General features: G+C 35.2%; 1 protein-coding gene across 1 annotated transcript; it reads right to left on the bottom strand.

The window, feature by feature from the left end:
• Positions 1-774: 774 nt before the first annotated feature.
• LOC136221864 (GABA transporter 1-like) lies at positions 775-21919 on the bottom strand. Its single transcript, XM_066009328.1, has 7 exons — positions 21783-21919; positions 14766-14996; positions 14203-14300; positions 12053-12239; positions 4428-4555; positions 2803-3036; positions 775-1333 (listed from the first exon to the last, which is right to left on the bottom strand). The coding sequence occupies exons 2-7, from the start codon at positions 14782-14784 to the stop codon at positions 947-949; spliced, it is 1053 nt and encodes a 350-aa protein (XP_065865400.1). The 5' UTR covers positions 14785-14996; positions 21783-21919; the 3' UTR covers positions 775-946.
• Positions 21920-25005: the final 3086 nt, after the last annotated feature.

Genomic DNA, 25005 nt, shown 5'->3' with positions numbered 1-25005 from the left:
ATTTCTTTTATAGTCCTTTTGAATGGATTATGATAATAACCAGGGTCGGTCCTGACAATTTAGGTGCTTTAGGCAAAATAAGTAATAAGGGACCTTTTAATAATAAAAAATTTATACATAATAAAACAGGTCTTTTAATTTTTTTTTTATCAATGAGGTTTCAGAAAGAAATAGGCCATTCTATATAATTTTATCACTATTTATATTAAAAAAATTATTAAATTTTATATATACATATAAAGGCTAAAAAAATTTTTGAGCCCCCTCCAGCCGTGGGCTCTAGGCCGGCTCACCTCGAACCTATACCCAAGGCCGGCCCTAACTATCGCCAGAATGGACATGTGGACGGGCGCTAGATAATTTTTTCATGCGGATTTTAAAAACTAAAACAAAATGTCACAAACCTAACCTTACACGTTTATGTAAAAAAATCAACCATGATCTGTTGCATTTTAATCCGGGTTGGGTGATGAATTTAAATTTATTAAAGTTGAACATAAATTGATATTGAAAAAAGTTGAAAGAAGAGGTGAAAAATTACCCCCTAACGGACCAGATCAAATTTGTACTTTGGTTCGGTTCTTATTTTTCGGTTTTCAATTTGGTTCGGTTTAAAACCGAACCAAATTATCTACTATATGAACTTAAATCAAACACATTTTATTGAACTCGGCATCTAATTTAAACGATTTTTTCTGCTAATCAAACAATCTTTAATTGATTTTGATTTTAGTTCTCATTCAGAATACTATCAATAAAGAATTAAAACCGAGACAATTTAAATATTATTACATAAAGTACAATATTTATTACATTAATTTGTAAACCACACATTATTCAATACACAACAAAATTACATACATTACGTTTTACCACATTTCTGTCGGTAATAACGAATTTTCTTGTAACGCCAATTCTGTGGTCACATTTTATCCGGCGGATCTGATTATTCAATAATATTTGCAAATAACCGATAATTTTTAGCGTCAAGAGCTATTTGTCTGACAGCAGGAAATGAAGCTACAACACCTAAAACTGAGAAAACAACAGCAATGGAAACATTTAGCCAGAAAATGAAGCTGGTTTTCGACGGTTTAAATGTCAAGTTGTAGAAAACAACGGGCAACACGAAGTCTAAGGGCATATAACCGAAAGCTCCGATCAAGGAATTGATATCCCCGAAGAATGGAAGCATTGCAGCAGTTGTAGTTGCTATGATGACAGACAATGACCTTGAAATAAGCCTTGGAATCACATTTCGTGCTGAGAATTCTTTTCTGCAAGGATCTGAAAATGCTCGTTCAAGCACTTCGTTTGTTGGCTGCAAGTAAAGCTGTGACAGTAGCACGTACTGTTTTAGTTGTATAATCCGTACCAAAATAGGCCTGACGTTTGTCAATTTGAGTGAAAACTATCACGTATGTGAGGGGACCCGTTAAATTGCTTATGAGATGATTGCTATGTTCTCCAAAATCGTAGAAGCAGAAAACAAGTGGGTTCGGATGTGAAATATTATATGAAAATTATGACAACTAAGGACATTGAGGAAATATTATAATCCTTGTATTGTATATCAAACACAAATATTTAACGAGTCTCCTTATATATATATATATATGTTAATTTCCATCTAAATTTGACCAAATATGTGATTGATTATTACACGTCTATGCTACAATATAATAGCTAGATCAGGGGACAAATGTAAACATTTTTTTCATGGTCACTAAGGCAGGGGCTCTCAACTTGTAGTCACTGGACTATGTTTTAACCCAATAAAGTCCCTAAAATATTTTATTTGTTTCAATAAAATCACTATATTCGAATCTCACAATCTGGACCACTTAATAAAGCTGTTGTGGATGCACATCAACAACTCATGGTCTGACACATGGCAATTAAAAATAAAAATAAAAAAATGAATTGGGACAAATTTTTAGATATTTACTAATAGTTTATTAAAAAAATTCATTTTTTTAATTGGATAGGGTGCAAAAATACCCATAACGTTTACATTTATGAGCAATTTTACCCTTAACATTTAAAATTGTGCAATTTTACCCCTAATGTTGGCAAGGTTAGACATTATTATAAAACATAGATACTTTGTTCCTTATTCTATATCAATTGCTTGTAAGTTGATTCTAAAAAAAATCATATTTTTTTTGTGATTTAATAATAGAATTGAAAATTAATATTTTTAAATTCGGTGAAATATTTCAAATTTTTTTCCAACTCGTACAAAATACAGTATATCTTTTTTATTTTATTTTTAAAATCACATTTAATCATATGTTTGTGATCTATTATCAATGAGTGATAAAATAACGTACATGTGAAGTGTAGATGACAAGATTCATGACCAAGAAAAGAATTTAATGAAAAATTTCTCGAATTGATCCAACTTGTCAATATTAGGGGTAAAATTACTCTTGCTTGTCAACCTTAATGGTAAAATTGTATCATTTTAGACGTTAGGGATAAAATTGCTCATAGATGTAAACGTTGGAGTATCTTTGCATCTTATCCTTTTTTTAATTGTCAAGTGTCACCATATGGTGATACATGTCATACATATTGTGAGATATTGTTAACATGATAGTCATCTCAGCTTCCTGGTAGTCCAGATCGCTCGATTCAGCCAAAAATTGACTTTATTGATATAAATTTACTACTTTAATGACCTTATTGGATTAAAAACTATTTCAATGGCAACGGGACGATAAAACGCATACTTTAGTGACCATAAAAATTTCTTACGAATGAAAACGAAGCTTAAAAATGCGAAGTAATGAAACTTACGACACCAGCTGCAGATAGTTGAAGAATAGTGAAAATGTTGGTAATGAGAATGAAACTTTTAGGGACTAAAAATTTTCCATTGCTTTGAAAATTGCCAAGTATGAAACCTTCTGCTTGATTACCAAATGCCCAATACCCAGATATAGCTACACTGAAAAATGTCACTATTGTCACGGCATAACATACGCATAGTCCTTTGAACATCTTTCCTTTAACAGGTGCCGCTATGGTTGCCTGCATTTTAACACGATAACAAGATTTACAGAGATACTCCTTTAATAGGATTATCATTTTTATTGCCTTTATATATAGAATTTTCTTGAGAATAATGCTTATTCTTATACTAATACATCCAAGGAGAAGTTTAGTTTTCAAACATTACATTGTAATGCTACTTTTTTTTTTTTTTTAACCGTGTCAGAAAACATACGAAACCAGTGTTTAAACATCGATTTCAATTTAAACAACTCGGTGATACAATCAGATATAAGATCTGACACTATAGTATGTTAATGCAATGCTAAACTCTTCTTTTATGATGAAAGACTAAGATTAGAACTTGGGTTAAGCTCCAAATTCGCTTCTGGAAAAGTGTATATTTACCTTTAACGTACGAAATGATGTAATTTTACCCCTAACGTTTTCAAATACGGTTAATTTTACTTATATTTAACAAAACAAATTAAACAAACTCGTTTACTCACTGAGGAGAATTGTCTCACATATTTAAGAAATTATATAATTTTTTAATTTAATAACGTTAGGATATTTATCACGTTTTACTCACATCCAATTCATTTGGTACGTGACACTATTATCAACGGGTAGGGTCATCTTAAATATTTTCGGGGCCTTTGCTAATGAAAAAATTGAACCTCATTCATTAAAAATAATTAATACTTTTATATTACAATAATATTTCTACAAAATCAAACACCAAAATACTTTAACTTGATTTTTTACATAATAAAATAATTTAATTGAATATCATATAACAATAATAATAATAATAATAATAATAATAATAATAATAAATTGGACCTTCAAGACTCTTCGACGGTTGGACTTTAGATATTTTCTGGATAAATTAACATTCACTTAATTTTTAACATAATAAATAAATAAAAATAGCTAGATATTATATAAAAAAAATAGGCCCCTTAAATTTGGGGCCTGTACGGGGAGCTTTTTGTACACCCTTCTCCTACTCCCCTCTCAACGGGTCCCCAACATTTAATCACGACTCTGATACTAGATATAGGGGTAAGTTAGCCATTTATTTATATTGTATTGTTTTCAAGGCACAAATTGAAATTTAGAACCTAAATGAAATAATAGGTAAATTAGTTGCATTTTAATTATAGAAGCATTTATTTATGCTTTGAATGTATGTCATGTGAGCATCCACACTAATAAAAGAACTAAAACGAACAATAGAAGTTAGCCTAGCGTTTTTAAAGACAATGAAATATATCAACGAATCCAGAATCTCTGTTCTAATAATAGTAATAACAAACTAATGTTTTAATTAAGATTTCTCCGGTTTAAATTAATTTTCTATTAAATATTATCCAATTATTTTTCAGATATTTAGGGTTAATTACAGAAAAGGAAATAATCTTTACCTGAGTTTCAGGGATGATCCCATTGCCATAAGCTGTCGCAATAATGGCAATTCCATTGAACAATCCATAAGTTCTGTCTTTAGCATCTCCAGTTAGAGAATAATCCTTCATTTCTTTGGATGATTTTCCTATCAAATATACACAATTTTAGCAATATATATGTACATATAATCTTTAATTTTGATTAAATTTGATACATCTCATTCTTGATTAATTGTAATTAGATATATTGAGCCTCTAATTACCATAAATAACACTTATTATTCCTGATTATATTTTTAATAGTTTGAAATTAGTTTTTATTTATATATAATGTAATAGTAAATTGCATGTGTGGTTACTCGAGTTTGATGTCTATTGCAAAATGTCACTCAACTTCATTTTCTTTCAATAAATGCATTGATTTTCCTTTCATTTTCAATAAAATAATTCTAACCAATTTAACAAAAAAAATAATAATAAATCCGAATAGTGACAGTCACATTGGAATGACTTACTTTTACATGTGATATGTCAGTCAAATGTGTGCCACATGACAGTAAAAGAATAAAACTTAATGTCACGTGTCAGTTTCAAACAGTTGAGTTAAATAAAAAAAATATGTTTTTTTTGTTATCATGTGACTGACATGTCACAAGTAAAGATCGGTCCTTTTCAACATGGTAGCTATATATGTCATTATTTTAGTGACTTCTTCTATTTGGATTGACCAAAACAATTTTATTGAAATAAAAAAAAGTTTAATGACATTTTTAAAAAGAAAATAATGAAGTTTAATTTTTTGAAATACACCTAAACTTCAGTGGTCACCGACGTAGTTTATCTTATAATGCAACTATAAGGAAAACGTAAGAATATTGTTTTAAATGCTAAAAATATAAACCACGAGGTTGTGGTGGAGTGGTAAAACCTTCTTCTCCCTTAACCAAAAGGTTCAGGATTTGATTTATAAATTCTACTGTAAACCTTCATTAAGATCTATTGATGAGGGCATCTTATCCCTAAGCCCGAGTCCGGAACTACGAGGAGCCACCCGGGAGAACCCACTCAAAGAGAGCAAGGAACGACCCAAAACAGAGAACACGCGGGGCGTACCCAACCTAACGCAAGGCGTGGGAATGGTGGTCTTGGATGAAAAGCCATGTCAGTTGGTGACGCGGGGCGAATCCCTTACCACGCGGGGCGTGATTGGTCACATCAAGCAAGAAAACTTCCAGGAGAGTAAACACGCAGGGCGCAACCTTTGGGCGCCCCGCGTAGATTCCACTCCGCAGATCTTCCACTTCCAGGAGCCTCAAGACGCGGGACGTGGTCCACAGGACGTCTCGCGTGACGTCGATCCACCAGATCAGGAGCTACATAACGCGGGGCGTATTCCGCAGGACGCCTCGTGTACTGAACTCGAGCCGACCTCCGAAAGTCCAGGAGCATTTTCACGCGGGGCGTAAAATCCGAGACGCGGGGCGTCTCATGACCTGGAGACTACTTCTCCTCCAAGCTCTCACCTTGGGGGGGACCATTTCTGTGACACCCTATTTACTGTATTGCCATTGTGACTTATTTTCTAAACTACCATTTTCCCTATTTTACCCTCCTAGCCAAGTGTTAACCAAAACCCTATTCATAGGCTTTTGGGTCTTTCTCTTTGATTTGAGGGAGAGTATTTAAACTCCCATATTTTGTAATGTTGGGAACTTTTTGAAGAATTAAAACTTATAGCCTCCTTGAGAGGTTGGATTTCTATCCTTTGGGTTAACTCAACCTTCAAGTATAGCTTGAGAAGATTGCATTCTTTGTGGATTTAAGATTAAAATCCTCAGTCGATTTCACCCTACATCAGTTGGTATCAGAGCCGAGTCGTTTTTCTTGATCGGAGACTTCTTCTCGGAGATGGTTCAACCACGTATCACCACCGACACCATTGGAACTCAAGAACAAAGGCTTGAAGCTCTAGAATCAAGCTTGAAAGCCATAAATGACAAGATGAGTGAGTTGGAAGAGAGGCAAGAAACGGAACGAAGAGAAAGGCGTCTTGATACGGAGAGACTTATTCTTGAGTTTCGGAATAGTCACATCCAACCCGCCGGAGAACCTCACCGGAGACAAGAGGAGCAAACCCACCGTCTACTTGAAAGGCAACCAACACCACCACCACGGATAACCTATGCACCCCAAGCAAGGGACCCTCGGGTTCAAGAGGTAAGGCGTACTAATCCCATAACCATTAGAAATGTGGATAGTGATAGTGATGGGGAATTCTTTGATGATTATGACATGCCTAGGATTGCTAGGAATATGGGGATTAGAATTGATGATAATGCCATGAATGGTAGGCCTAGACATGATGTGCATGTGAATGATGTTGTTGGTCCCGCGCATGTGCGTGCCGGGAATATGGATATTGTGCATAATGATGTTGTAGGTGGTTACGAGAGGGAAAATGTGGGTTTGAATGATCCGTATGAAGGCCGAGGTAATGAGAGAGGCGGATATGTTAGAGAGCCGAATATGAGAAGGGAGTATGGTGGTAACTTTGAGCGGGATGACGCTTTTAAACTGAAAGTGGACTTACCTTCATTTGGGGGAGAACTTGATATAGAGGGCTTCCTTGATTGGCTGCTAAAAGTAGAGCGGTTCTTTGATTATTCGGGAATACCGAAAGATAGGAAGGTTCGTCTAGTTGCTTACCGATTGAAAGGAGGAGCATCAGTTTGGTGGGATAATGTTAAGGAAGGGAGAAGAAGAGGAGGAAGGGAACCGATTAGGTTTTGGTTGAGGATGAAGTCGATGTTGCGGGAACGGTTTCTACCACCCGATTATGAACAGTACATCTACAGTTCCTATCGGAATTGTTCTCAAGGCGCTAGAAGTGTGCACGAGTACACCTCGGAGTTCTTGCGGCTTTCGGCAAGGGCTAACTTGTCGGAAACCGAAAGCCAAAAGACTTCAAGGTATCTTGAAGGATTGAGGTACAACATCCAAGATCGGATTGGGACGCAAATGGTCATTCGGGTACAAGATGCTCGTAACTTGGCATTGAAGGCCGAAGCACAACTGAGTTTGAGGGGTCGAGAAGGTTATAGAAGGGCTGGGGCCTAGAGTACCTATGGAGGGAGAGGAGCTCCCAAGGGGATCGATAAGGGTAAGGGAATCGCCAGTTCAAGTGATTCCAAGGCGCCAAATACGGGAAAAGCATCTAGCGGAGATGTGAGGCCTTTTAAGGCGACACAACCCCCTAGGGGCAACAACCCTTATGCTAAACTGGCTCCATTCAAGTGTTTCCGATGTAACGAGCCGAGCCACCGTTCCAACGAGTGTCCCAAGAGAAGAAGTGCCAATGTGATTGAGCGGTATGAGGATGACGAGGACTATGATGACGAGGGGGATGTTTGTTGTGATCCCGTTGAGGATGAGTATGGGGAAGAGTATGATGGGGGCCATGCCATACACGTAGTGAGGAGGCTCCTAGTCTCAAGTCGAATAGCTTCGGATCAACGACACCAATTGTTCCGAACCCGATGTCTAGTGCAAGGAGTGAAGTGCAATGTGATCATTGATAGTGGGAGCCAAGAGAACATTATTAGTGATACCGCTGCCAAGAGGTTTGGGTTGGAGTTTGAGGCGCACCCTAGTCCGTATAGTGTGGGGTGGATCAAGGATGTCGGAGCAATGAAGGTCACTCAAAGATGTAAGGTCCCTCTTGAGATAGGAGAGTACCGGGATGAGGTTTATTGTGATGTGGTGGAGATGGATGCTTGTCATTTACTGTTGGGACGTCCGTGGCAATTTGATAGAGACGCCACCCATGCCGGAAGAAAGAACACTTATCGTTTTATGAAGGACGGTATTAGATATGTTCTAACCCCTTTATCGGGGGAGTCCAAAGATAAAGGGAAATCTACCTTGATCGTTTGCCCAACTCACAAGGCGTTTATTAATGAGTGTGAGGAAAGTCAAACGGTTTATGTAGTGATGGTGAAGGCGAGCACACCGACGGGAAGTGTGGGGAGTGAAACTGAAGAGGTTCCGGAGGAAGTGGGGAGATTACTCAATGAATTCCGAGATGTCTTCCCGGAAGAACTACCGGATGGATTACCACCCCTACGGGACATCCAACACCATATTGATCTAGTGCCGGGAGCTAGCTTGCCTAGTCTTCCCCACTACCGGATGAGTCCCAAGGAGAGTGAGATAATGAAGGAGAAGGTGGATGAGTTGATTAAAATGGGGTATGTGAGGGAAACTATGAGCCCATGTGCAGTGCCGGCTTTGTTGACACCCAAAAAGGATGGATCATGGAGGATGTGTGTGGATAGCCGAGCCATCAACAAGATTACAATTCGGTACAAGTTCCCGATTCCCCGACTTGATGATATGCTCGATCAGTTGAGTGGTTCCAAGGTCTTTTCGAAGATCGACTTGAGGAGTGGGTATCATCAAATCCGAATCAAGGCGGGAGATGAATGGAAGACAGCGTTTAAGACGCGGGATGGGCTATATGAGTGGCTAGTGATGCCATTCGGGATGACCAATGCACCGAGTACTTTCATGAGATTGATGAACCAAGTGTTGCGTCCGGTGATTGGGAAGTTTGTGGTGGTCTACTTTGATGATATCCTCATCCATAGTAAGACCCTAGAAGAGCATGTTGAGCACTTGAGGACCGTATTAACCTTGCTCTGGGAAAACCAACTCTTTGCCAACACTAAGAAGTGTGATTTTGTGATGGAAAGTTTGGTATTCCTTGGGTATGTGGTCAGTGGGAGTGGGATTCGAGTGGATGAAGAGAAAGTGAGAGCTATCCGGGAATGGCCGACTCCGAAGACAGTTGGGGATATTAGGAGTTTCCATGGGTTGGCTACGTTCTATAGGCGGTTCATCCAAAATTTCAGCGCTATCGTGGCTCCTATGACCGAATGCTTGAAGAAGGGTAGAGGTTTCAAGTGGGAAGATGAGCAAGAGAATAGTTTTGCATTGATTAAGGAGAAGTTAAGTACCGCTCCGGTGTTAGCTTTTCCGGACTTCGAGAAACTCTTTGAGGTGGAATGTGACGCTAGTGGCGTTGGAGTTGGGGGAGTGTTAATGTAAGAAAAGAGGCCCATAGCGTATTTCAGCGAGAAATTGTGTGACTCAAGGCAGAAATGGGCCACTTATGATAAGGAGTTCTATGCGGTAGTGAGGGCTCTCAAGACGTGGGAGCACTACCTTATTGGGAAGGAATTCATGTTGTACACCGATCACCAAGCCCTTAAGTACTTGGGGAGTCAAAAGCAAATCCGAAGCTCCATGCATGCTAGGTGGTCCGCATTTGTGGATAAGTTTCCTTATCGACTTCTGCACAAATCGGGTCAACAGAATAAGGTGGCGGATGCTTTGAGCCGAAGGGTTGCGCTTATGAAAACAGTGGCATTGGAGTTGACAGATTTTGAGCACATCAAGGGAGAATACGAGGATGACACCGATTTTAGTATTGAATGGGAGAAGTGTAGAAGGGGCACCGAAGAGGGTGGATATCAACTTGTGGACGGATTTCTCATGAAGGGTAGCCAGCTGTGCCTCCCACACACGTCTATACGAGAAAGGGTGATCCGAGAGCTACATGGTGGAGTGTTGGGCGGTCATTTTGGTAGGGACAAAACCTTGGAAGCGGTTAGTTCCCGGTACTTTTGGCCCAAGATGAGGAAAGATGTGGCATATATCGTTGAGCGATGTGAGAATTGTCAAGGCTCCAAGGGGCATGCCACCAATGCCGGATTACGTATGCACTTGCCAATTCCGGAAACTATTTGGGAGGATCTCTCGATGGATTTCGTGTTGGGACTGCCAAGGACCCAACGGGGGATGGATTCGATCTTCGTGGTGGTGGATAGGTTTTCAAAGATGGCTCATTTCATCCCATGTCGAAAGACTAATGACGCCACCGCCATTGCTAAGCTCTTCTTCCGTGAGGTAGTGAGATTACATGGGGTTCCAAAGAGTATAGTGTCGGATCGGGACACGAAGTTTGTTAGCCACTTTTGGCGAACTCTTTGGGCTATTTTAAGAACTACCCTGAAGTTTAGCACCACAGCTCACCCCCAAACGGATGGACAAACCGAAGTGGTGAATCGGACTTTGGAAAATCTATTGCGGAGCAAGTGCCGAGATAGGCCCAAGATGTGGGATTATGTGATCGCCCAAGCCGAGTTCGCCTATAACTCAGCCGTAAGTTCAACCACCGGGAAGTCACCCTTCGAAGTGGTGTACACTAAGGCCCCTAACCATTCGCTTGATTTGGGGGAGATTCCGAAGGTAGAAGAGAAGAGTGTGGCAGCCCGGAATTTGGCCAATGACTACCACCTAATGCACCAAGAAGTGCGGAATAGTATCGAGAAGAAGAATAGTAAGAACAAGGCCAAAGTTGACGAGCACCGAAGGGATGTGCAATTTAAAGTGGGGGATGAAGTAATGGTGTATTTGGGGTAAGGAGCGACTCATGCACGCCCCTAGTAGTAAATTGAGACGGAGGAAGTACGGTCCGTTCTGAATCACCAAGAGGATGAGTGCCAATGCCTACCAACTAACCCTTCCCAACTGGCTTGGGAAGATGTCTTCTTCTTTTAATGTGCAGGACCTCAGCTTGTGGAAGCCGGAGGGAACGTTGCCGACCAAGGTCACCGAGGCTGGACCCGACTCTTTCGAAGAAGGGGAGAATGATGAGGGCATCTTATCCCTAAGCCCGAGTCCGGAACTACGAGGAGCCACCCGGGAGAACCCACTCAAAGAGAGCAAGGAACGACCCAAAACAGAGAACACGCGGGGCGTACCCAACCTAACGCAAGGCGTGGGAATGGTGGTCTTTGATGAAAATCCATGTCAGTTGGTGACGCGGGGCGCATCCCTTACCACGCGGGGCGTGATTGGTCACATCAAGCAAGAAAACTTCCAGGAGAGTAAACACGCAGGGCGCAACCTTTGGGCGCCCCGCGTAGATTCCACTCCGCAGATCTTCCACTTCTAGGAGCCTCAAGACGCGGGACGTGGTCCACAGGACGTCTCGCGTGACGTCGATCCACCAGATCAGGAGCTACATAACGCGGGGCGTATTCCGCAGGACGCCTCGCGTACTGAACTCGAGCCGACCTCCGAAAGTCCAGGAGCATTTTCACGCGGGGCGTAAAATCCGAGACGCGGGGCGTCTCATGACCTGGAGACTACTTCTCCTCCAAGCTCTCACCTTGGGGGGGACCATTTCTGTGACACCCTATTTACTGTATTGCCATTGTGACTTATTTACTAAACTACCATTTTCCCTATTTTACCCTCCTAGCCAAGTGTTAACCAAAACCCTATTCATAGGCTTTTGGGTCTTTCTCTTTGATTTGAGGGAGAGTATTTAAACTCCCATATTTTGTAATGTTGGGAACTTTTTGAAGAATTAAAACTTATAGCCTCCTTGAGAGGTTGGATTTCTATCCTTTGGGTTAACTCAACCTTCAAGTATATAGCTTGAGAAGATTGCATTCTTTGTGGATTTAAGATTAAAATCCTCAGTCGATTTCACCCTACATCAGTTATAGTTTATCAGTGACTAATTTTTTTTTACAAGAAATGGATTTATTAATTATCTAATAATGGTTAATTACCAATATGGATAGAACCAGCAGTTGCACATGTACTATAAGCTAAGCATAAGATGGTGGAAATCAAGTTGATGTGTCTCAAGGAATGGTAAGATGGTAGTTGAGCTAATATTAATAATAATACTCCAAATATTATTATAAACTCATAAAGCTTCATTGTCCCATTTGGGTTTGACAACATGTATATTGCCTGCAAGAGCAAAAAAAAAAAAAAATTTGTTGAATTTATTAAAAAAAAAAAATCTACGATTAAACATTAACTATCAGTTTAAGTTTTTAGTTCGATTGGTTTCATGATATGGTATCGGAGCTTCTCAAACCAAACGGCCGAGAATTCTAATCCCACTAAGTTCAATTGGTCCCATTACCAGGGCCGGAGTGTACCGGCCTAGGGCCCGGGGTGCATCGGCCTAGGGCCCAGGGCTGGAGGAGGCCCAAAAAAATAGCCTTTATACGTGTATATGAAATTTATTTATTTTTAATATAAATAGTGATAAAATTATATAGGAGTGCCTATTTCTTTTCGAAATCCCATTGATAAAAAAAAAAAATTAAAATGATTTTTTTGTTATGTATAAATTTTTTATTATTAAAGGGGCCTTTATTACTTATTTTGTCTAAGGCTCCTAAATTGTCAGGACCGGCCCAGTCCATGACACACTATATAATTTTATATTATAAATTGTTCTTAGTTGCTCCAATAATAAAGATTCGTCTTTCATATGGAAGTAGGTATGAATTGATTGAACTACGTAAATTTCTTATATTTATTTTTGATTTTCTTTTTAATTATTAGGTTAATTCGCATAAATCGATCATTGTGTAACCACTTGGTAGTTAAACAGGAATTTTTTTTATATTAACTATGAATTCATGATTATTAATTAGTCAGATGTAAAAATATGATTTTTGAATGAGAAAGCTTGATTTATTAATTATACGGGAAATGAAGGTTAAACTATGCTTACTTTGTTTTTGATAAAGTAAGCATTACTTTGTTTTTACTACCATTGGATGGGTGTCCGCTATGGTTACTTTGTTTTTTACAAAGTACCGTTACTTGGTGTGGTTTTCACCATTGGATGATGGAGCATAAAATTAATCAAATGGTGAAAATGAGCACCAAGTAACGGTACTTTGTAAAAAACAAAGTAACCATAGCGGACATATCATTAGATGAACTTACTTTGTTAAAGTTCATCATATCCAATGATGAAAAAACAAAATAAGCTTTACTTTGTTAAAAACAAAGTAGCTATAGAAGGCATCCTGCAAATGATATTGTTTTGGTAAATCACACTTTTGGAATAGTTGGACATAAAAATGAGTTTAATCAATCAAGGCTTAAAAATAGGCATATAATGTTTGATTTAAATGATACGGAGAGAAAATCAAATATCTGACAACCACTTGAGTATAAAAATTTTAAATTTTCTTTTTTTTTATGTGTGAAGCTTCGTGAGGGCGAGCCTTGGCGCAACGGTAAATGTTGTTGTCGTGTGACCAAGAGGTCACGGGTTCGAGTATTAGGAGCGGCCTCTTGCCAAATAAATTGGCAGGGGAAGGCTTGCCCCTAATACACCCTTGTGGTGGGACCCCTCCCCGGACCCTCGCTCAGCGGGGACGCATAGTGCGACCGGGCCGCCCTTTTTATGTGTGAAGCTTCGTATATTTTATTAATAAAAACTTATCCTCTCACGTGAAAGTATGCATGAATTGACCGCACCGAAACCATGTAAATTTTTTATTTTCTTTTTAACTGTTTGATATTATTCACACAAGTCTATGGTCATTTTCAAAAAAAAAAATTCAATTAAAATGTGTAGTTCAATTTTTTTATACAGTTCATCTGATTTCTCAGTTCGAGACTCGTTACACACCTTTTAAATGGATCATCTTTCAATTAAAGTTTTCTATGTACACTAAAATTCGAACACGGGATCTCTAGTTTAAGCGATTTAAAGTCCTTAATTATTTAAATCAACTTTATTTGGTTCAAATTTATTTATTTTTATCATTTTTCCTATTATAAAGAAAATTCTGGTTTATTCATCTCATATATCAAGAATTTAATATGTAACGACTGAAAAAAAAATTAAAATAGAATAATCTAAAATTTTCAAAAGATATTTTGATATTAACGATAATCTTACGTTCATGCATTGGCCTCCCAAAAGTGCATAAGCAACAACAGCACAATAACAAACTAAGAACTGAATTGGACCCACATAATACCGGCCCCACCTTGGCCCTAAAAACACGGGAAAAATTATTTTAGGAATACGAAAAGAAAAACATATTTATATTGATAGTCGAAAGTAATTTTACGTCTAACATCATACAGTAAATTTATAACACTAACATTTATAATTTGGATCAATTTTTACCCAACAACATAGATTATATCATTAACATATTTTGTCGTTCATTAGCAACAAATCAAAGATACATATACATGAATTAAAAAAAAAAAAAACTATCCCATTTGTACATATGTTTTTTAGCTGCTGCAAAACACGAGATAATTTTTTCGAATTGTATACTAGTGAATGATAATATGAAATACAGATGAAGCAGAGATAACGAGATTGATGACTTCATAGATAGAATACTTCGTTAATAAGATAAAATTGGCCTAACTTACAAATATAAGATAAAATTATAATGTTTTACAAAATTGCTATTAAGTGATAATGTGAATCAATCAGGGGATTACCTAGAATGTGATTAGCCATGTCGGTGAATCGAAGTAGACGGTTACCGGAAAGAGCGTGATGTTCAAGAACTAAAGAGAGCAAATTATAGGAATAAAAAGAGACCAAAGCTCCAATAATCAAACATGAAATTCCACCTTCTCATCCCAAATATGCTAATGCATATGGGAGACTTAGTATTGGTGGATCTACTACTGCTGTTGTCAAATGGTATCCACAATGTAGCCATGAACCTATCATCAAAATTTAACAATAGTTACTATAATTATTGGGGAAGAATAAATTTAGACTTTACGCATACGATTTTTATCCTAATCTTAGTTAGATAAAACAATTTGAGACTTCATTAATAGCAAAATCTATATGTTATATTTTATGTGTCAGTGCCATGTAAGTTTTATTGTCCATGTGGCATTGCAGGTAAAATGTGATAAGGTTATTTTAAGTGTCATTTGGTTCACGAAATTGAATAAAATAATTATTCTTTAAGAATAGAAGAGAAGAGAAGAGAATAGAATAACTATTCCGTGTTTGGTTAAAAGAATGAAATAAATAGGAATAATTAGTTTTGTAAGTCAAAAGAATTCTTATTCTCAAATGTAATTTCTTAGTTATTTTAAGACAATAAATTAATCAAATATATATTAGTTCACAGGAAATATGAAAACCGGTAAAAATGCGAAAAACACGAAAACGTAAAGAAAATGTTACACGAAAACGTGAAAAAAAACAAAAAAAAAACGTTAACACACGAAAATATGAAAAATATTTTTAATGTTAAAAACACAAAAACATGAAAAACTACATTTTTTCACGTTTTCGCATTTTTTTCACATTTTCTTATTTTTGTGTGTGTTTGATCACGTCTTCGTGTTTTGTCACGTTTCAAACGTTTTTGTGATTTTTTTTTATTTTTCGCGGTTTTTGCTTTTTTTATGTTTTATTTTTATTTTTTGAGCTAACAAACATAAATATAGAATGGTGTGTGTATATATACTATAAAAAAATTAATAATTTTTCTTATTTAATTTATAAATTTTGTATACTTATAATTAAGGAGAAAAAAAAAATTTCTCCTTAATTATAGGTAGAAAAAAAAAATTTCTTTCTTGTTTCTACCAAAAAAAAAGGAGAAAAAAAATAAACTCACGATTTTGTTAGATTTACTATTAATGAAATCTAAAATTGCTTCTTTTATTTGTCGTTGATTTTTTATTTGGATATATTAAACCATTGATCATTTATTTTAGTTTCCATGAAATCCTTGATAACCAAAAAAACTCAATTTTGAACATAAAACTCTGTTAAGAGAGTGTTATGCATTTCCCATGCATTCGAAAATTGTATTTTTTTACTGTTTGAAAACAGTTTTGGATGTATAATTTGGTTATAAGAAAATTGCAAAAACATTAATTCAAATTGTAAAAAATATTTTTTTAATTCAAATGAAAATTGCATTAAAGACAAATGAAAATCCAAAGTAGCTTTGGATGTATAATTTGGTTTAAGAAAACTGTAAAAACATTAATTTAAATTGTAAAAAATAATTTTTTTAAATTTCAAATGAAAATTACATTAAAGGCCCTGTTCTTTTTGACTTAATTTCAGCATAAGTCAGTTCAGCAGCGTTCAGTTCAGTTCAGCAGCATTCAGTTCAGTTCAGTTAAGTTAAGTTAAGTTAATTTAATTTCAGTAATTATCATTATTTATTATAATTATAATTATTTATATATAATTTATTATAATTTATATTTAATTTATAATTTAGTATTATTTATATATAATTCATCATTATTTATTATAATTATAACTATTTATATATAATTTATTATTATTTATTATAATTTATAATTTAATATTATTTATATTCATCATTATTTGTTATAATTATAAGTATTTATATATAATTTATAATTTAGCATTATTTATATATAGTTCATCATTATTTATAAATGATGTATTATTATTTATTATAATTGATATATTATTTATAATTTAATATTATTTATATATAATTCATCATTATTTATTATAATTATAATTATTCAATAGAAGTATTAGGAACTTCCTTTGGACGGGTTGTATTGATCAGAGGAAGCTAATCACGGTTCCCTGGCAGACTTGTTGCAAAAGTTTGGAAGGGGGTGGTTTGGGCATTAAGGACTTTAAGATCTTTAACCAGGCTCTCTTAGGTAAAATGTGTTGGGAATTGATTCAAGGTACCAATTTAGCTCTTTCTCTATTGAAGTCTAGATTTATGGCTGTCTCTGGTTTGCCTAAAGCTACCATTGCTCCTTCCTCGATCTGGTCTTCTTGTAAGCTTGTTTATTCTTCTATTTGGGACCAGACCTTTTGGTGGATTGGTCAGTCTTCATCGCTTAATTTCTGGACAGATAGGTGGATCGTACCATCGGTGGCGGACAGATTGGGTCGTGATCATCAGGATAAGCGTTCTCGCTATAATTCTGTTGATGATTTTCTGGTAAATTCAGAGTGGCTTGACTTAGACACTCTTCCTTCGGCTGTTCAAGACAGTATTCGATCTATTCAACGGGGTAGAGATGATATTGACTTCTGCGCTTGGCAGCCCTCTACGAAGGGTATTTTCTCTGTCAAAGAGTACTATTCGGTTCTCAGTCCTAGTTCCTCCTCGGTGGACTGGTATAAATTTGTTTGGAATGCTCACACTCCCCCTTCTCGTTCCTTCACTTTCTGGAGAGTTTTGCATGGTCGGATTCCAACTCATGACCTCCTGCAGCGTCTTGGATTCTCCATTGCCTCTCGTTGTGCTCTATGTGGTAGGGATGCTGAGTCCATTAACCACTTATTCATTAGCTGTTCTTTTGCAGATTCTCTTTGGAGGGCCATTGAGATTCATTTTGACTGCTCTTTGCCTCGTCATCCCCAATTCATCCACTTCTTCAGCACACTTCGTAGCATTCATTTTAGCTCTCAGGTGTTGATGATCTGGCGTGTTGCTGCTGTGACTTGCATCTGGTTAATCTGGCATTGCAGGAATGAAGCAATCTTTAAGGAAGTTTCTCCTTCTATTCAGCACTCGAAGATCACCCTCTTTCGAATGATTCGAGAGTCCTTGGCCACTTCTAAAGGTTTTGCCTCTTCTCGGAGAGATGCTGCTATCTTATCCCGTCTTCTGGCTTCTCCTAGGCCGCCTCCTGCTCCCAATATTTTTCCGGTCCATTGGCTTAAACCTCCTTCGGGCTGGGTTAAAGTCAATGTGGACGGCTCTGCTTTTGGCACTCCTGGTGAGGCAGGAGCGGGAGGCATTTTTCGCAACTATCGTGGCTTTTCTAAAGGTTGTTTTGCTTTTTCTACACCTCATTCTTTTGCTTATTTGGCTGAATTGAGAGCCGCTATTTTCGCAATTGAACTTGCTTGGGAGAAAAATTGGCATCAGCTTTGGGTTGAGTCAGACTCTATGTACGTAGTTAATCTGCTTCGACATCGTTCCATGGATGTTCCTTGGAGTATTCGACAAGAGTGGTTGCATTGTCTCAACATCTGCTCTAGGATGAACATTCTTTTTACACACATCTTCAGGGAAGGAAATAGAGTTGCTGATGCATTAGCAAAGTTTGGAGTCTCTTCCTCAGTGATCAATTGGTGGCCTTCAGCTCCTGCTTTTTGCCACAGGTTTATCAATGACGACATTTGTAATATTTCTCACTTGCGGTTTTCTTGACCTTTTCTAAACTTTTCTCTTTCTCCTTTCTTCTTGTTTGTTCTCCTTCCTCTTCTCTTGTTCATACACTCACTTTTTCTTTTTTAATATATTTTTGGGTTTGTCAGTTCTTGGGCCTCGGGTGCTCACCCACCCAAGTTCTGTCTCGTCCCAATTTCTATCCAAAAAAATTATAATTATTTATATATAATGTATTATTATTTATTATAATTTTTATATAATTATAATTATATATGTATTATAATTATAATTACTTATATATAATTTATTATTTATTATTTTTTATTATATATATATATATATATATATATATATATATAATTTATCATTATTTATTGTAATTATAAGCTCCAACTATCTTAGAGGTTCATTGGAAACGCCCTCCGGTTCATTGGCTAAAAATTAACACTGATGGTTCATCTTTTGGCACTCCTGGAATGGCAGGAGCTGGAGGTATTTACCGTAATAGTAGAGGTATTCCAGTTGGCTCATTCTCTTTTTCCATTTCATCTACTTTTGCATATGAGGCAGAACTTATGGGAGCTATGTTTGCAATTGAACATGCCTGTGAGCGTGGGTGGTTCAATCTATGGTTGGAAGTCGATTCCATGTATGTTGTTAACCTCTTTAGGTACAATAACATCTCAGTTCCCTGGCATTTAAGGCCTAGATGGAAGAAACGCAAATCTTTATGCTCTGGTTTGTAGTTAGTGGTCACTCATATTTTTCGTGAAGGTAATAAAGTCGCTGATTGTCTTGCTCGTTACGGTGTCACTTCTACTACTCTGCATTTGTGGGACTCAGCTCCGTCATTTTGCAGGCATGAAATTTCTAATGATTGTAATGATGTCATTCAGTTTCGGTTTCGTTAGCTTTTATTTTGCTTTTTTATGATTTTGAATTTTGTATGAACAATTTTTTTTTTCTTTTTTTTTTTTCTGGGCCAGGCGGTGGGATTCTCCTCCGCCTGCCTCCATCTTCAATAATAATAAAAAGTAATTATAATTATTTATATATAAAATATATCATTATATATATAATTTATTATAATTATAATTATTTGGTGCAGTTAAGTTAAGTTAAGTTCAGTTCAGTAGCATTCAGTTCAGTTCAGTTAATTTAATTTCAGTTAAGTTAATTTAATTTAATTTCAGTCAAAAAGAACAGGGTCTAAGAGCTTCACCACTAAAAGATTAAGAGTATCTCCAAGAGCCTTTTAAATTGGCTCTTAAATTAAAATTTGAGTAGAGAGAATTAAAAATCAGCTTCAACAGAGAACATCTATCTACCTCTTAGGCCCTGTTCTTTTTGACTTAATTTCAGCATAAGTAAGTTCAGTTAAGTTAAGTTAAGTTAAGTTAAGTTAAGTACAATTAATTATTTGGTGTAGTTAAGTTAAGTTAAGTTCAGTTCAGTTCAGTAGCATTCAGTTCAGTTAAGTTAAGTTAAGTTAATTTAATTTAATTTAATTTCAGTCAAAAAGAACAGGGCCTTAGTGCCTCCTAACTTCATTTTTTATTGATAATTTTTTATTAAAGAGTTTCTCTCCTTTCACTATTGGTAAATATAGCAATCATTAGTAATTTTAATTATAAAATAATAAATAAGGAGTGAATATATGGAGTATTGTTGAAGATGATATATCTTAGGCCCTGTTCTTTTTGACTTAATTTCAGCATAAGTAAGTTCAGTTCAGTTCAGTTCAGCAGCATTCAGTTAAGTTAAGTTAAGTTAAGTTAAATTCAATTAATTATTTGGTGTAGTTAAGTTAAGTTAAGTTCAGTTCAGTTCAGTAGCATTTAGTTCAGTTCAGTTCAGTACAGTTCAGTTCAGTTAAGTTAATTTAATTTCATTTCATTTCATTTAAAAAGAACAGGGCCTTAGTCACTCTTAAATTACTAAGAGTCAATTATTTATATCATTTTAGAGAGTGCACTAAAGATCTCTTGGAGATGCTCTAACTAAATAACTATAAGATTAACTTTATATGTCATGTAGATTAGAGAAAACAGAAAAATTGTCAAATGCGAGTTTACCGTTAATCGAGTCTACTTCATCTAACTAACATTAGGACTAAAATTGTACAGTTTTAAACCTCAAGTCTAAATTTTCAGATATTAATATTATTCTATAGAATAATTACCTTCCCATCTCATCCTCTCAAAACGACGTCATCTTCATTAGTTAGTTAGTTTGTGCTTTTTTTTTTATATAAAAGGCGTAATCTTTCCTTTTTATATTTTAAAGAAAGCAAATAACCTTTCAACTTCTCTATTATCTCTAATTTTGGCTCTCTCTCTCCATCTTTGTGTCTGTTTTTTTAGGTTAAAGTGCAAAAATACCTTAACGTTTTGTGTCAAGAGCAGTTTTATCTTTAACATCTAAAATAGTGTAATTTTACATCTAACATTTGTAGTAAAAAACAATTTTATCCCTAACGTTGATAATTTGTCAATTTCAAACACTATTATAAAATACAGATATTTTTATTCCTTATTTTGCATCAATTGCATATTAAGCAATTTCATCCTTAACGTTGATAATTTGGTCATTCAAAAAAAATCTTGATGTTTTCATGTTTTTATGTTTTCAAGTTTTGTTTGTTTTTCTTTTAGGGAAAATATGTTTTTAAGTTTTGTTTGTTTGCAAGTCTCATGTATTGTATAATGTTTTTATAGTGTTTTTTTTTTTTTTGTGCGTCATATATCTGTGTAATAATATATGTTTTCATAGTGAATTGCATACAATGTTTAATGTAATGGTTTTTTCAATCAAACTAATTATGAAGCACATGTAATTTTCTAAAAATGTTATAAAAGTTTGGGAAGATAAAAAAACATTTACAGGAGTCACTGAATTTTACATTTTTAAACATCGGTGGCCACTCAATTTTAACTAACTTCTCAAAATGACTGTTAATGATTGTTAACGCCCTCAAAATGAAAATATTTAAGAATTAAAGTTGTTCAGAACGACATTTACCATGAAACCACATTTTTTATTTTCGAAATCACATTTTTTTGGAACTTTCTCTTTTTAAAAATTCATTTTCTCTCTCCTAACCAAACAACACTCAAATGACATCAAAACGAAATTTTTTAAAAATTAAAGTTCCTTAAAATATCATTAACGTTTTGGATTTTTCATTTTTAGCTGTCAACGGTTATAATTATATTTTCTAAATACCCGAAGCAAAGCGAGGGATTTGTCCTAGTAAGATTTATAAGTAAATCATGGATCTTATATTAATTTAAAAATAGGGTAATAATCCCACAATAATAATAAAAAATAATAATAGTGATTAAGAGTTGATTACCTTTGGATTTAAGAACAAAAAGAGCACCAGCGTCAAGTTTGTCATTTTGAATATGAAGAGGAGTTTCTCCACCAATTTCCTCTTCTCCATTCACACCATTTCTCCACCCCTCTCTCTCTCTCTCTCTCTCTCTAAGATAAGCCACACAAAACAAACGAATTTATATGAAAAAAGTTGCTTTTTTTTTTTTTTAAAAGAAAAAGGAATTTAAAGATTAATTATATAAAGGACAATTTCTATACTTACCCTTAACTTTTTAATATTTCCTTAGACATATGCCCTGTTTTGTAGATACCTGATTACATTAGCTGATAGTAGACCTGTCCATGGGCCTGGATACCCGCCCGGCCTGTCCAGATCTGTGTCCCTTGGGCCGAACTTGGACAATGATAATTGCCGTTAGGTCCAGGCCCGCTAAAGTCTGCTTATTTTTTGAACGGGTTTGGGATTAATAAAAATAGTACGGGCCGGCCAAGCCCAACCTGCCTATTAATATTAATTAATAAATTTTATATACTTATAGATTTATATATTAAATATTTATTTTTAAGTATGAAAATTTATTTTTTTATAATTAAAAAATTATATATGTATGTTTAGATGGGTTTACATGGGTTGGGTTTGTGATTTGATTTTTAAGCCCGAGTCCAGCCCGACCCGAGCCCGCCTAAATTATTAGTGGGCTAGGTTGGACTGGGCTGGGGCTGAGGACTTTTATAGAAAAGCCCGCCTGGCCCGGCCCGACCCATGGCCAGGTCTAGCTGATAACAAATTATATTAGCTAAATCCCTTTTTTGTTAGCTGATTTGACTAACTTATTGTGTAAACTTGTTTGGTAAAACTTAACTGATTGTAAATCGTTGTTTGTGTAAAATGACAAATAAGGACATGATAAAGTCTTTATTTTGGGTTAGATGATAATAAATAGAGGTAAAAATATCCTTCAAAAGTGATGGAGTAATAAGCTAATTGAAAAAACTCGTAAAATGAGTTTTTTTAAAATTAGATTATCTCTCTCCACCAAACACCACTATTAGAGGTTTGACTAGTCAAAACCTCTAAAATGGCTCAAACATCTAATGTTGATCCAAAAGCTCTTTACCAAACAGGACCATAATAAATTGCAAAATTGTAACGTTTCCGATATAGAGTACTTTTTTTAAGATATGTGTAACATATCTTCCGCATGCATTTTTTTTTTTTACAACCGAGTGATTAATTAATTACATTTTATGCAAGTTCAATGAATTAACTGGACATTTTATACAAGTTGAAAAGGCTATCGGGATAGTTTGAAAGTTTAGAGGACCCATCAATTTTCTTAGACAAGTTCGGGAGGAAATAATGAATTAAGTTTTTTTAAATGTAGGGAGTATTTATGCATTTTTCTAAATAGTTAGGAACATATTTGAATCTTATTCTATTTTATAATTGATGATTATTTTTGAATTATTTGGCTATGGGATAAAATATAATTGGTCTGTACATCATATCATGATTCATTGCAAGACATAATTGATAAACATGATTGATGTTTTTGTTTTTGTTTTTGTTGATAAACATGATTGATGTTTTTGTTTTAAGCTTTTTATGCGGCAGGCAACCTGTCCATGAACGGGTATCCGTCCGGCTCATTTAGGTTCGTGTTCCTTGAGTCAGGTTTGAACAATGATTGATTTTAAGTTTAGTCCGGTTCAGATCCATTAAAACCCGTTTATCTTTTTGGTGGGTTTGGGACTGATGAAAATAGCACGGGCCAGTCCAATCCGGCCCACATTATTAATATTAATTTATATATTGATAATTTAATTTTTATTTTTAAATATAATTTTTATTTTTATTTTTTTTTGAAGTAATAATTTTTATTTTTTTATAATTAAAAAATGTGCATTTTTTAGGTGGTCTTATATGGACTGGGCTTGAGATTTGATTTTTAAGTCTAAGTCCGGTCTGGCCCTCTACCTAAATTAATAGTGGGATGAGTTGGGCTTGGAATGAGTTTTTTTTACATAAAAACCCATTAGACCTAACCCAGCCTGGCCCATGGACAAATCTAATAATAACCCCTAAAACACACTTGAACGTTTTATCATCAACTACTTTCAATTTCACTTACTTTCACCTTATTTGAAATTAGCTAAACGAAAATTACCGATCACTTATTAGCTTACTAAAAGAGATGATAAGTCATTAGTCCAAGTCTCATCAATACTCAGCTTTCGCCAATCACAATCAAGGAAACAAATCCATTGATATCTATTGTAGAAGAAAGTAGAAGAAATCAATACCGAACAAAAGAAAATCTGGGATGAGTCGCGAATGAGGTCTCTTTTTAAGACGTTCACGGTATTGTCTCGAGATTATGCAAACAAACTATCAGTCGATCGCCACCAGAATAAAATAGCCTAATGAATACGATTCTAAATTGCACGTTTTAGAATTGTTCAAGTATTTACATTCAAGAAAATTTTGCTCAATGGGATTTCGAATTTTGAAATAGACAAAAAAATGTATCTGTAGCTTTCTAAACATAATGTGCATAGAAGATACTAATTAGTGGAGAAGATACAGAGAAAAAAAAATAATGGTTAGTTGAAACACTTTCAAATGTTTTTGAAAAACTGATTCTTAAAATATAAACATTTACAGTATAATAAGTGTGACTATTGAGCTTGGTCAGAAAAATAAACTGGCTCCCTAAATTTTAAAAGGTGTTTTATTAATCCCTAAACTAAAATTTACCAATTAATTTCTAATTTAATATATTAACTACATGTGTAAATTTAAATATTAATATATTTTATAGAAATCTAACTAACTAAGCTATAAACTTTACCCAAAAAAAAAAACTTAATTTTAAATATAGATAATTTCCGCTTTTATACTTTTTTTACAAACAAGGAATGGTACGCAGAATAAAATAAAATGCTAGAAAAAATTATACAATATTTTAAAAAATATTTGTATTTTTCAATTATACTTTGAGAATTTATTAAAACTGCTGCTTAATTATTATATTTAAAAACTGAATATAATATTAATTTTTAAAAAAAATAACAAGATAGGACGAGGATTCCATTACCCATTTGAACATTACCCAAATAAGGATATGATAACATAGAGATATTATCCCGAGGACCAAAAGGGATATTCACCTTGAGAACGCCGCGTATTAATCCCCAAAGGAGAGCCGGCTGGCGGATCTCCACGGTCCTGCTCAGAG

This window comes from Euphorbia lathyris, chromosome 3 (genome assembly GCF_963576675.1).
Source record: "Euphorbia lathyris chromosome 3, ddEupLath1.1, whole genome shotgun sequence".
NCBI classification, from domain to species: Eukaryota; Viridiplantae; Streptophyta; class Magnoliopsida; order Malpighiales; family Euphorbiaceae; genus Euphorbia; species Euphorbia lathyris.
This window is presented reverse-complemented; position numbering and strand designations above follow the sequence as displayed.

Excerpts from the sequence above, each read along its gene's own strand:
- LOC136221864 (XM_066009328.1), bottom strand. Across the intron at positions 4,556-12,052 it reads TGCTGGTTCTATCCATATTG|GAAAATCATCCAAAGAAATG; the intron begins GTAATTAACCAT and ends TATATTTGATAG. Across the intron at positions 1,334-2,802 it reads AACTATCTGCAGCTGGTGTC|CTTTACTTGCAGCCAACAAA; the intron begins GTAAGTTTCATT and ends CTACTGTCACAG.